The sequence below is a fragment of the Sinocyclocheilus anshuiensis genome, unplaced genomic scaffold (assembly GCF_001515605.1).
Source record: "Sinocyclocheilus anshuiensis isolate Anshui unplaced genomic scaffold, SAMN03320099.WGS_v1.1 scaffold1281, whole genome shotgun sequence".
Taxonomy (NCBI): domain Eukaryota; kingdom Metazoa; phylum Chordata; class Actinopteri; order Cypriniformes; family Cyprinidae; genus Sinocyclocheilus; species Sinocyclocheilus anshuiensis.
Genome location: NW_015548261.1, coordinates 721,629 through 736,158, shown reverse-complemented (window position 1 = coordinate 736,158; position 14,530 = coordinate 721,629). Strand labels below are relative to the sequence as shown.

The following is a 14,530-nucleotide window of genomic DNA, read 5'->3' as shown; positions in this document are numbered from 1 at the left end:
TATAATTTATTCTTAATCATTATATTGGTTAGTTTCTATTGATATTGAAGGCTGTATGCTTAATATATGCTTATTTTTTCCGAATAATTTCTACCTGATGTGAAACAAAGCAACCTGATGCAGTGAAATTAATATTATATGTTTGTCTTTAGAGAAACACACACATTACACAAATTATTTTTAGAGTTAAAGTAGCACACATTTCTGCAGACCACTGCTTTCCCTATACAATCATTTTAAAATAAAATTCAAAACATTCAAAACATTTTAATAAAGCTAAACATAGTGGGGCCACACACACTTTAGTTTGTACTACAACTATACTAAGCTGCTGCCACTGAAAAGCTCACAGAGACTGTAACATCTTATATCAGTTTCTGTGAAGATATGTGCATTCCTACAAGGACTCATTTAACTTACAACAACAACGACAAACCATGGTTCACTGCAAAACTCAGACAGCTCCGTCAGGCCAAAGAAGATGCTCGCAGGAAAGGGGACAAAGTATTGTAGAAACAGGCCAAATACACACTGGAAAAGGAGATCAGAGTGGCAAATATGAATTATTCTGAAAAGGTCAGTGGATCACTAGCTTCCTGACAGACAGACAGCAGCTAGTGAGGCTGGGAAAATACATATCCAGCACCTGTAATATCAGCACTGGAGCTCTTCAGGGTTCTGTCCTCTCCCCACTGCTCTTCTCTGTGTAAACATACCTGGCAATAAAGCTCATTCTGATTCTGATTCTGATACTAAAAGTGAACTTATAGGTATACTGATAGTTTACTAATTAAATACTTGTAGCATTTTTAGTACACTCTGAAGTATAGTCTCAGTAAACTATTAGTTTAGTAGTTTTATACTGCAAATATACTCGTAAGTTTTCTTTAAGTGAACTTTACATCATACTTTAAGTATACTACTATGTCCCCATTTAGGTATTAATTTGTATATATTTTGTTATATGAATATCTGAACATACAAAACATCAAAAGAAAGAGCAGGGTATCTGCTTGTAAACAAAAACATTTATTCTAGCGTTATGCATTCTTTTTTATAAACACTTGAATGTGGGTAAGTTTCATAAAAAAAATAAATAAAGAAATAAATAAATAAACAACATTTTGAACAAAAAGCTGAAAAATGAATATGAATTGGATTCAGAATGATAATCAAAATGTAGATGGAGTCGATCAACACCCCAAAGCTTGACAGTCATTACCTCTTCATGGGTCTACAATTTATTGCATAATGTTTCACAGTTTTGATGCTGTTTTATGTCTGATGATTGTGTTAGATTACATATGGAAGCATCTGTTGTTTCTTATTCACTTGCGTTTTGGAAATTCTGTAAAGAAGATGTGTAATCGTGCCCCCTACCGGATAACAATGAAAACATGGATTCCCGGAGTGCGAAGTATAGCTCAAATTTATTTAGACTTTTTCTAAGTATAAGTGAAGTATACTTAAATGTCATTTTAAGTATATTTCTGAGAAGTATATAAAGCACATTTCTGAAAAGTACATAAAGAGTAGACTAAACATATACTTTCCTATTTTTAGTTTTAAAGAAGCATACTAATAGCACACTTGAATAAACGTATTTTTCGTAACGGATAGCCTAAGTGATTCAAAAACTGAATAGAAGCTACTGCAAATATGTTAAGCTTCAACAGCTTTTGAAGGCCCTTGGCTGCATTTCATGGCTTTTGTTCAGAGCTAATTTCCAATCTGCAGTAAATCAGGCCAATTAGGCCCACTGAAACGGTAACGACTACACCATCTTATATTGGAGCATTGAATAATAGTGTGTATCTATCATTCAGCTCACATTTAGGATGAGGCAGATAGGTCTGAGTGACGTGAGGTTAGCTTCACCTCCATGCTTTCCCTTATCATGAGAGACAGATAATGTCAGTGTCCACCTCAGTGCTGATTACCCTGTCATATGGCATCAGTGTCACTCTCTAAGTCAACACAATATCCCCCTGGGCCCATTAGTGCTGGCCTGGGCTATTTATGGGCTCTCCTCATCACCCAACTGCAAAAACACTCTCTCCTCTCTCTTTCATCGCTTGTTGTCTATTTCCATCCCTCTTGTCCTCTGTGGAAGGAATAACTTTTGAAAAGCATACTGTATTAGAAAAAAAAAAAATAATTTTTCTTGTCCATTATTTTAATTTTGAGCTCCAACATGATCATTGAATTTGCTTTTATGCTGAACACAATGAGTGGCATCATTGCCTGTGCATGTGTGGGTTTTTTGTTCCTGTGTCCTCACATATATATTCGGAGGTAATAGACTAAAACCAATGCAGTATTCCTGTACTAGAGCGAAGTGTAAGCATTCCTTGATTGACAGAAAGTTAAACGCTATTAGCTGAATTCATTTTAACCTTGAAAACAAAAAGTGTACCATTTTCTCTCAAGGTTAAAATATTATTACAAGTATAAACTGTAAATGCTGTATATGATAGTAAAAGATCCAGCAAAATAAGATATGTATGCTTAAAAAAATGCAAGGACGTTGATAGATATTCATCAAAATAACCAAGGATAAAAATGGGATAAAAAAACATATAAAGAAAAAAAAAAGAGGAAAAATTCAAAAGGAGAGTTGATGGAAATGGATTAAACTGTCTATTGCATTTTCATCTATTTTCATGAGCAGTTGAACATGACTGGTAGGATAAGTGGCAGAGTCAGTGGAGTGGAGTAGGATCATTTTGTAAGCTCTTTCTTCGTGATTCACATTTTAAGTATGGCACTGACGTCCAGGCAGCGAGAGAGGTGGTTTCAAAGAAATCGTGCTGAAACCAATACTACAGTAGCACATTCACAGCAAGAATTGCTTACATCTTATTAACTAAGACCATTTCAACTGAAAATTAATTTCACTCACACTTGTTGCAAAACCTCTGTGGATATAAAAGTCAGTAATATACATCTAAAAGTGGAGACAGACAGTCAGGCTTTACATGCAAAAAAGAAGTCCAGCTCGTTGCAGTTGTAATGGTTTGTTTCTCAATATACTACGAAACAAGAGGAAAGGAAGACATACAGTGGGTACGGAAAGTATTCAGACCCCCTTCAATTTTTCACTCTTTGTTATATTGCAGCCATTTGCTAAAATCATTTAAGTTAATTTTTTTCCTCATTAATGTACACACAGCACCCCATATTGACAGAAAAACACAGAATTGTTGACATTTTTGCAGATTTATTAAAAAAGAAAAACTGAAATATCACATGGTCCTAAGTATTCAGACCCTTTGCTGTGACACTCATATATTTAACTCAGGTGCTGTCCATTTCTTCTGATCATCCTTGAGATGGTTCTACACCTTCATTTGAGTCCAGCTGTGTTTGATTATACTGATTGGACTTGATTAGGAAAGCCACACACCTGTCTATATAAGACCTTACAGCTCACAGTGCATGTCAGAGCAAATGAGAATCATGAGGTCAAAGGAACTGCCTGAAGAGCTCAGAGACAGAATTGTGGCAAGGCACAGATCTGGCCAAGGTTACAAAAAAATTTCTGCTGCACTTAAGGTTCCTAAGAGCACAGTGGCCTCCATAATCCGCAAATGGCTGCAATATAACAAAGAGTGAAAAATTTAAGGGGGTCTGAATACTTTCCGTACCCACTGTATATTTTGACAGATAAATAATTATAATAACAGAACATATTTACATACACGCATACACACACATTTGCACATTTGTTACAATGAGGGGCTATTTCTACCTGATTGATTTGACCCAGACCCGGAGGTGCTGAGTCTATACATATCGTTACTCCTTATAATATATCACGTGCTCTGACACGCAGAAGCGGTGTCTGATTCAAGAACGATCTGATTATTTTCAGTGAACCTTTTAAATCGGTTCGCAAATCGCACCAAACGATTCATTCACGAATTAGAATGAACCGATTGCAGCTGTTCTCGAGTTAACAACTCACTGATTCAATGAACCGTTTTGTGCGAGTCTCCAGTGAACTGAATTCACAAGTAAGAACCGGGAGATCTTGTGAGCGCGCGCGACTGATGCTGCTAAAAGTAAGTTACTAATGTCGAATTTTGGGATTAATTATTGTAACTGAAAATCATATTTAGGTCAAAACTTGTCAGTTGTTTGTGAACTAAATCTGCTGTAAAGGGTGATCTATTTAAGCCCACTGAAATGCTTGAATGCAGACACATTAACATCCGTGTCTCTATGTTTTAGGTAAAAAAAAAATAATAATTGAAATAACAGATTAAATAAAATAACTCATGCACGTTCATATTCCCAGCTGCCGTAACGTTAACAGTTTTATTAAAATGCTACGCATTTAGCCCTATGTGACGTCTGTTTTTATATTGTTTATCAACAGTATACATTTTTTATATTGCTTGACTCCATATAGTGGTTATTTTGGGAAAATCCCAGATATTTTGAGCAGTAGGATTATAAAAAAATATGTGCTAATATAAGATTAAATTAAGTAGACTATATACAATTGCAAAATAAATCTATCTATCAGTACTTTTTTACTTAAGTACATAAAAAAAATGAGTACTTTTGTACTTTCACTCAAATAAAATTGAAAAAGGAGTATAACTCCATATCATGTATGTAACACACACATCAGACTATCAGGTCGTAATCATTTATTGTGTATGTATTTTGAATAATTATTGAATAGTTTATAGGATCACATTCATGTTTAGTATGTGTGTGTGTGTGTGTAGTCATGGGGGAAGGCGCTGACACCTAAATGGATATTCCTGGCAACAGTCCTTTTAAATCAACACCTGCCATGCTGTTTCTTATTTGTCGTCTCTAACAAATTTGATAGCATAACTGGTTAGAGAAGTCACCAGTCGTCACTGGTGAAACCTAATGTAGTGAAGTTAAGTTAGTTATATTAAATGTATATTTACAGTTTGAGTTCAGAGAAATACCCATAGAGTTTCAAAGTAGAAGCAGGACACATTTCTGCTTACAACTACCTCCCAATCTTTTCTGAAGGTAGCTGGACATGGTTTGGCTGCAGTGGGTTATCTCCCTGACCCTCAAACCCAGCTGAGGCCATGGGCAAACCTCAGCGTGGAGTCTTACCAGCAGATGTGCTTCCGCAGCGGCCCAGCTGCACACCATGTTAAAGGCCCAGCACCCCGTACTTCCTCCTCCATCTGCCACTGCCACACACCAGATTACATGCTCAAGTATATAACCGTAAACCCTTGGAATCTACCAGAGAAATATGCACCATGTTTCAACCACTAATGAGGATGAGAAAGTCTTTCTAGATGGTTACTGGCCTTTACCTTTTATGCTAAAATGAGCCTAGCAACAAATATAGTCTATATCTGTCATGACTTATTCAACAAAGCAGATATTATCTGAAATCGCTTTATTTTGCCAAGCAATCACGTATCTATGTACTGCCTATGGCTCTGACAATTTAATGTGAAAGCTGTCTTTAATGTTAAGAAGTGATATTGATTGTAAAGCATGTACTGTGTAATTAGATAACAACTCAAGCTGCCCTACACTGTTGAAGAGAGTGGATGACTTTATCTGTAGAATGTTTAAACTATCAAAGCAGAGCAAACTTGGATGCAGTTTTATTAAAATAAGCCCTTGACAGGTTGCCCTGTACATTTCTGATAGCAAACCTTTTCATACAGTAGATGTTTGTTCAACAAGTAAGTGAGCACACACTTTACGACCACTTTCCTTCAAAGCTCAACTAATGCTACAGCTATATTTCTTGGAGAGATTTTAGCATATCTAGAAACTTTTGTTTTGAGCCAGACATAATGTCTGCTTGCTGCTGGGTTGGCAGCTGAGGACATCTGCTCTGAAAGGCACTAATTTGTCAGATGCAGTGGGAACGTAATTCAAAATGAATATGTTTAAAACATGAGCTCCACCCATTAAAATCTGTACTTATAATGGAAGTGAATGAGGCCAATCTGTAATCATTATAATATTCACTTTGATTTTAGTGTAAAAAAAAAACAAACAAAAAAAACATGATTTTACTGTTTATTTTTTTATTTTATTTTTTATTATAAACTTCACATTTCTGCTTTTAAATCTTATTAAAAAAATACTTCCATTGCAAGTTTGTAATGTAAAATGTAACCATTTAAAATTATTCCAATAAATTTTAGCATCTTTAAGGCAGTGTGCAGAAGTTTTGCCTAACGCCGCATCTCCGAGTCCAACCTCGAGTGCCGTCAAAACTTTAACCAGACCATAGCTCCGCGTCGTCAGCCAACGCCCAACCACTGGCATCCCAAGACTGAACTTCCAGCCAATCAGCGAAACAAAAAAAACATGATTTTACTGTTTATTTTTTTATTTTATTTTTTATTATAAACTTCACATTTCTGCTTTTAAATCTTATTAAAAAAATACTTCCATTGCAAGTTTGTAATGTAAAATGTAACCATTTAAAATTATTCCAATAAATTTTAGCATCTTTAAGGCAGTGTGCAGACTGTAAACGTACATGGGCTGATAGCTTAAAATGTGTGAGCGCTATGCTGGATATGTGCTATCTATTTCCATAAATATGTCTCAGAAAATAGCTTCCAAATCATTGTCAAAAATCCCCCTGACAAGACCTTATTTATTTTTTACCTGCCAGGAATATGGCGTGCATAATCAGAAATGTTATTAGAAGAACAGACCCCTCGCCTGTTAGCCCTGTTACCGGAGCTCGTAATAACTCTGAAAATGCAAATTAACTCTAGGTAATCTATTAACGTCAATTCAATTTTATATCAGTACTCCAATTTAGCAGATCCTGACACATTCCTATGCACTGCGTCTCCGTACACAGGTTAATTTTGCCAGGAGAGAGCGGGCACACAGCAAGCAGGGCGGAGGAGCCATGTGCCATCTGTCTCTTCCTGACTTTATTACCCGACTCTATAATGAAGCCCCCGTCGCCGAGGCCTCACACACGCTCGGCTTTCAGATGACAAAAACAACTTTCCCTTCTTCATTTTTCCTTGTAGCAATTATTGTCATTCACACCTTCTTTCATGGAAGGTAGGCGGTATGGACGACTCAATGTTAATTACCCCAATAGTCACTTCAAGTAGACTTGCTAATTTCAACAATGTAACAATCCTCTTGTCAGCAGCAGAAGGCAGGGAGCTTTGTAATGCCAGCATATGGTTTGAAGACCTGATGAGGGAATTCGCCTGCTTGTATTGGCCTTAGTGTCAAAGACCCCATTAGTGAAAAAAACAGACCCTTTAATCCAATGAGATTCGTCCAGTCCATGCAAATGAGTTATCATTGCCTATTGTGGACAGACTAACGTAAGCAAATAACACTCTTAAATTATTCAAAGTGAAATTGAAATATGAGATAATGTCATGAATATGCATACAGGGGGAAAAGTTCTAGGGGGAAAACGTGCATCCATGAGCTTTCATTAAATGATTAAAGTTGAGAAGGTGAAGGATTTGTCTCGCCTCACATGGCCTTTCGAATCATTTATTCTTTGGTCTCTCATGGCTTTGGTGATCTAAGGATTTTAGAGATTGCCGACAGCATTACACAACAGTCCAGTAGCATTAATTGTTCCCACCGAAAAAATAAATAAATAAATATATATATATATATATTTTTTTTTTTTGTAGTGGGATGCCTTTCTTGGTTTTTACAGTACACCAATTCAGAATTCAGTCATTACCCAAATAAAAACAACTTTAACAAGCAACAGCTTGAGCAACTACCACACGTTACCATTGGTTTGTCTTTCTCTTCAAATGGGTTTATTATTATTATTAATATTATTATAAAATCACTATTACATACTAATTCTAACACTTAAATATATTACTATTGTAATACAACTGAACTTTAAAGAATATTTCATAATTATAATTATTTTACTTTACACTACAGAAGTAACATTATTATACTTACATATTTATTTCTTCACTTGCAAGACTTAAACCTTTTATTTTGGTGGTGGGAAAGCATTTAATTTTCTGTGATAGCCGGTATATGAAAGCTTCTCCTTACAAATCTAGTGAAACACTGTAAACTACGGTTTACAAAAATGTTGGAAATGATGTGAATGTGAAAACAAAGCGTAACTCGCACACATTGCATTCCCAAAAGCACGCTCAATGTACAGCACATGCAGATAATGGAGTTCGTAGCTGTACGTGTGTAAATGATCCCAGTGCCACACACTATGGTATGTGTCAAACTCGTTGTCAGACAGAAGAGAAAGTGAGAAAACACAGCTGGAATCGTATTGATACTGTGTAAAATGAGTAATGAGTACTGAAACCAAATATTCAGAATTGATATGTATCGACATATCAACATTTTTGACAACGCTATAACATAGATACAGTTATATCCAAATACTTCAATAGTGAGTTTAATAAATGTGTCTGGTTAAAAAATGTCTAGTGTTGAACAAAGTAATAAACTAGCAGTTCAAGTTTTTATACCTGTACTAACTACAATTCCATCATCGACAACCTACCGTAAGCTACAACACAAATAAATGAATACCAATTGGTTTGGTTCCTCAACTGAACTTCAAGAACCCAAACAAACTTCACAACTTCCTCACAAAACTTATTGGCAGGCCATTATTCGAAAACAAAACATTCAACATCAGCATGAGAGGTAAACTTCTGTGATTTGTGTACATGAGACAGGAACTAAAAGAGGCTTCCTTGTTTGTCTGTTTGTTGTTTTTCTCTTCCAGCCAAAGAGCTTTTGATTCTCTCTATGAGTGTCTCCCACAACATTAATACTTTATAAGACCAAAACAAGTCATTGAGAATGCCTTTCAAGCAAACAAGAGAACATCAACTAATGTTTAATTGATCAGCAGTGACAAAAGGAAAGAACAATTGTGAAAGAAGTCAACTTCAGGCATCTTTTGCCATATTCTCCTTCCTGCCCTCCTCCACCACTGCGCGCTTCCCCCCCACCGTCTGCTGCATCCCACACTTCACTGTCAAACCCCTCGGAAAACTACACTGAGGATTTCAATTGAGTGCATTAGTCTGAAAGCAGTAGAGAGAGAAAGACTCTCACATACAGCTCCAATTCTGTATGCGGTAAGTGCACAGAAAATATGACAAAGAACAAACACTGAGGAGAAAATGCCCATATGAAGAACCCAAGGTTTTAAAGGAAACAAGGAAGCTCTGTGTTACACATGAATGGGTTATAATGTACCTGGAGAAGAGCACCATTCCCCCGGCTGCATTCTACACTTCAAAAGTGAGCCTTGGATCAGGAGTTGAAAAACACTTGAAGCACGGGGCAGATTTAATGCTGTTTTACTGCTCAAATTGACATCAATCATTTTATTAATGGCGCTTCCTGTAGCTCAGAGTACTCTCATCTTTAATCTATATGAATTAATATAGTCATTCTCTCTGCATTACATTATTTCATGTTGTTTATAAACCATCAACCGCAAAAACAAAACAAGTCATGAGTTTAGATGTTTTATACAGCTATTCCCCAGCACAAGAGTTGAAAAGTACACAACAGATTCCTGTATACTTTCCAGAAAAAAAGGAGTTTTCACCGCAAAACACTACATTGCAGCACAACAGAGGGTTATCTCTTATCAAATTTTCAGAGATTCCTTTCACCGACTAACTCATATTCAAGACCCATCTCAAGGTCAGGCTCGGGTTTGTATGGAGAAATCTCAAGCAGGCTTTGTCAACTAACTATGAGCTCTATTTAAAGCAAGTCTTAGGAGACATTCATTAGAATGCATTACTACAAATGCTTGTGAACTTGTGAATACATTATGTGGCATGAAAAACAAAAATATGCTTTTTTGGGGTTTTTTTATGGTCATACAAGATAATCTCAGTGGCAGACCCCATTATGACTATGTGCACCAGTATACATGTCATGTATTGTTGTATCAATCTCCAGACATAATAATGAGAAATTCCTGTCATCTCCGATTTCTCTTTGTCTATTTTTAGATCATGAAATCTCTATTACTTATGTATTTTGTCAAAGCTTTTGTCTGCCTCATTTCATTGTGAGATAAAGGGCCTTGTGTCATTGTTCAGCTGAAACAACCAGAGATGATGAAAGGAGATCACTTACCCACTTGGGACATCTCTGGCACTGAACCTTTGTAAGGCCCCTCAATGAACTGTGGGGGGTTGTCATTGATGTCTTGCACTTTGATGATGAACTCTGATGGTGGTTCCAGAGGTTGGTTGGTGTCTCTGTCGATGACCTGTGCCGTGAGCGTGTACTCAGCCTTCTCCTCCCTGTCTAGCTTTTTCATGGCGTGAATGTCCCCCGTCCTCTCATTGATTGCGAAGATGGTGCCTGCCCCTTCCCCTGCCAGCACATACTTGATGTTCTTATTCCCCATGTCCAAATCCGTATGGAGCTAAAAAGAGAAACAGAGGAGGGGGATTGAGGCTACTTCCAGTTGCAGCTAATACCACTCGAGCATGACCAGATCAATGGCGTCCACACCGGACCGAGCTGCAATCAATCACGTAAAAGAATGCAAGCCCACCGTCAAGTGCAGAGCTGCATAGTCTCTTTGAAATTCAAGTGTTTTACTGTAATGCCTGAACTGTTCAATCTCACAAACCAAAAAAAAATGCAAAAGGGCAGGCTAAGTCCTGGATTTCCAGGTGATGCTTGAGTTGTGTATCCCATATATCTGTCGTTCAACTCTTCATACATCACTAGTAGAGGATGGAGGTCAAAGCGTTTTGCTCACACCTGCCTCAGGGCCCTGTTACCAACTTGAAACCAGTCACCAGGCCACAGTTCCAGAACGAGAAGGCAATTGGGTTGTGTGTGAAAAATAAATAAATAAAATAAATAAATAAAGGCAAGACTATCCTTGACTGCTTCTCAGAGGGAAAATAGACAGAAAGTCGGTAGACTGAACAAATTGGAACAATATTATAAATCGAATCACTATTCATCTACTGATCACACAATATTAAGAAGCACAACTGTTTTGAAAATTGATAATAAGAAATGTTTCTTGAGAATCACATCAGCATATTAGAATGATCTCTCAAAAATCATATTATTATTACTATTATTATCATCGTTATTCATAAGAATAAGAATAAGAATAAGAATGACTTCAGAATAACATGAGGGCTGAGAGGGCTTCAGAACTTTTGAATTTTCAAATGTCTGAAATTACATTTTTAGACTTTACTTCCTCACATAACTCCCATCAGTTCTGTAGCTACATCATGTACAGCAACTTCAGTTCCATTTCTTGAGGCGGTAATATATACAGCCTGGCGCCAGGTGGAAGTACACTTGAGGCTGCAGTAACAAGGACAGCATGAGCTTTGAAATGCGGACTTAAGAAAAAAATAAATATAAAATGCAATTGCTTAATAACTATGGTTTTATGCATGTTGCCTCAGCGGTGCCGTTTCCAGACACTGACAAAGCACACACACTTAAATTGTCACACCTTGCACTTTTGTTCTCCTAATTGTCCTATCATTCCACATGAAAGATCTATCTCATTAAAACATCAGCTTCACAACAGTCTTTGCTCTACGAAAATCCCTAAATGAGCCCAAATGAATGATATGCTTTTTCTGATGGAAAACTTTTTTTTCTCTTTCATGTGATTCTTTCTTCATGTAATCGATACAACGAATGATATATTATTATGGATCCCTACAATATATAAACAAAATGTCACAGCTGCACAACTTCACTTCCTCCATTTGTTCATCCCTATGCCCTATGTGTACATACAGCGTTTCAGGCTTGCGCTCACACCATTCTCATTCTGACGAATGATCGCTTAATCTCAATGTGCAAACAATCGACTGAATTGGCTGCGGAGAGGAGGCAGTCTGTCATTATCCGGGTTGCCAGGGCAACTCCAGTGCTCTAACATCTGACGGCATCCACATTTTGAACTCTCTTAACACACATATAATGGAAAGGGGTCTGGTAGTTGTAATTCTTTTACAAACTTTTGTTTCAATACTCTAATATAAACTAAGAAAAAGTCTATGATCACTCCACTAAAGGTAAAAAATGGAGAAAGTAGGTCAAAGAAAACCACAGAATCATAATATAAAGTTATTCTCATAATAAATTTGATTGAAAACATTGAGTACAAGACACTGAGAAATACAGAGCTGAAGAATAACTGCAACAGAAATGTAAAATCCCGGGCAGTCTTAAATCTGCCAGCACACTGACGTGGATTAGCATTCAGAGCTGCCCGACTGGAGCTGAACAGGAACAACAGTGGGTTTTTACACCCACTTCTCTCTGTACCACTGCTGTGGAGTACAGCTTTTATTGTCAGTTCAGGAGAAAATATGTCAGTGGCTGCTAGAGATTAATCTTTATAGTAGCCAGATGAACAATCAGCAGCTCCGTAATGAGGACTCCTCCATCCCTCTCCGCCTGCCGACTGCACACTAAAGTGCAGTGTTAAGCCCGCCATTGCAAATGAATGATTTTGCCTCTTGTCAGGGCAAGAGGCAGAGAGGACGTGGGTAGAGAAGAGAAGATTCACATCACCTACAGAGATGTCATGTCACACGTTTAAAAAATGTCAGAGGAGCCTCAACCCAAGGACCATCTCAATGGTTAATTAGGCATTGTTCAAGTGTAGGGCTCTGCTTTGCACTAAGTGAACTGTGGATTAGATCATGTGCTACGGCAGTCCTTCAAGGTCACCGCAGTTTCTGCATGGCTACTCAAAGGTTCCATGGTGATCATGCATGTTGTAAGAGCAAATTCATGTAATGTATTCAGGGGCTTTTAGAAGTTATGCCATTTATATTTTAACAGACACTAATAACATTAATTAATTTCTCCTCCTCCTCATCATCAGCATCTCGATAATTCATGTCAATTGCATATTGGTAATATATAGTGCAACACGCCTTTCGTACTATGTTATCTTTTCATTTTGCTTATCTATATGAAGTTGTAGCCATTGTGGTTGGCATGTGGTGCATGTAGGTTCAAATTTGGCTGTGTGTTGCATCAAATATTAATTTCCCTCTTCCCCTATTTTTTTCTCAACTCTACTTTCACCATCTGCTCTGTAATCCATTAACTGAAACTACTAATAACTGCAAAAATATTATATTATTCAAACACTATTCTGTTTGATTAGAATTTATTACATGTAATCAGTCATCCCAAACCTGCTACCATGACTCTTTGTTTAGGATTATTTTATATGCAAGCATAAATAATACTGACTCTCATATATAAATAATTCTGTTTAAGATATTGAAAATGGGCCATACAGGAAATAAGCACGAAGTGTATTCGTATAGTGAATTAATGTAATTATAAATACTTTCTTCATGAGAAAAAAGATTACATGCTACCTGATAAGCCTACTGCTACATTCTTGCAGTACCCACTGATAATTGTTTTATTAAATGGGCTGTTACCTTTACTCTCTTACTAATAAATATAGTTTACATGTTGCCTCTAAGAGATTCCACCAAACAAAATGTGCAATAGAATTTATGTATGTGATCAAATGAGAGTATTTAAAAGTAATGATTGTTATTTTTAACAGCTCCCCCTACATCTGATAATGTATGCATTCAATAAAACAGGATTCCTACCCTCAGAGAAAATAATAAATATCCTAATGCAAAACAACTAGAGTAAACATGTGATGCATGCTTGACTAATGAATACCACACAGTGCTTTGAATGTAATGGCTTTCTCGGTAACCTTCCCAGGTACATGATTAGCCTTCCTGTGCTCCTGATTTATTCCCACTGTGCTGAGAAGGAACCAAACAGAGCAATTGTTATTGCTATAAAAAGCAAATGTAATCAATTGAAAAACAGATAGATTTTCATGAAGCAGATCCAACTACAGATCCAGACAAAAAACTTGGTTACAAAAGAGCTTTATCTGTGTCCAGATAATACAGATTGAGAATCTAATTTCATATTTTAGCGTAGTCTGTTTTTACCCACTGCTTTGTTTAGTGAGCAGCTGAATGGACTGTGGACTGCTACAGGATATGATTACCAATTCTCCTGTTAAAACATGCATTGATTTCACACAAGTAACACAATCACAAGCAACACATCAGGTCTGGCCCAGGACTGGTCCTGTTTAAGACTGGCTGTGACTCTGAACTTCTGGTGTGTTAAAACTAATCTGATATACAAAGATCTGCCAAACTAAAAACAACTAACAATGGAACAACAACAACTACTACTACTACTACTACTACTAATAATAATAATAATACATGTGCACATTTTAACAGGAGAATTGGTAATATGCATCTTGTAGAAGTACACATAAAAACAAAGGTGAAAACAGACTATACAATGAAATATGAAACTAGAATCTCGACTGTATTACTATTACAAAACTACAACTACTACCGTTCAAAAGTCAAGGGTCAGTAAGATGTTTATTTATTTTCTTTCTTTCTTTTGAAAGAAACAAAGAAAATAATATTGTTGTTTCTATTGTTGTTATAATTGTTATTGAGCACTG

General features: G+C 36.6%; 1 protein-coding gene across 1 annotated transcript in view; it reads right to left on the bottom strand.

The window, feature by feature from the left end:
• cdh8 (cadherin 8) overlaps window positions 1-14,530 on the bottom strand; it is a 91,964-nt gene that overhangs the window by 52,740 nt on the left and 24,694 nt on the right. The window contains exon 2 of the mRNA XM_016443057.1: window positions 10,126-10,420. Coding sequence (XP_016298543.1) covers window positions 10,126-10,420 — 295 coding nt within the window. The remainder of the gene's footprint in view (window positions 1-10,125; window positions 10,421-14,530) is intronic.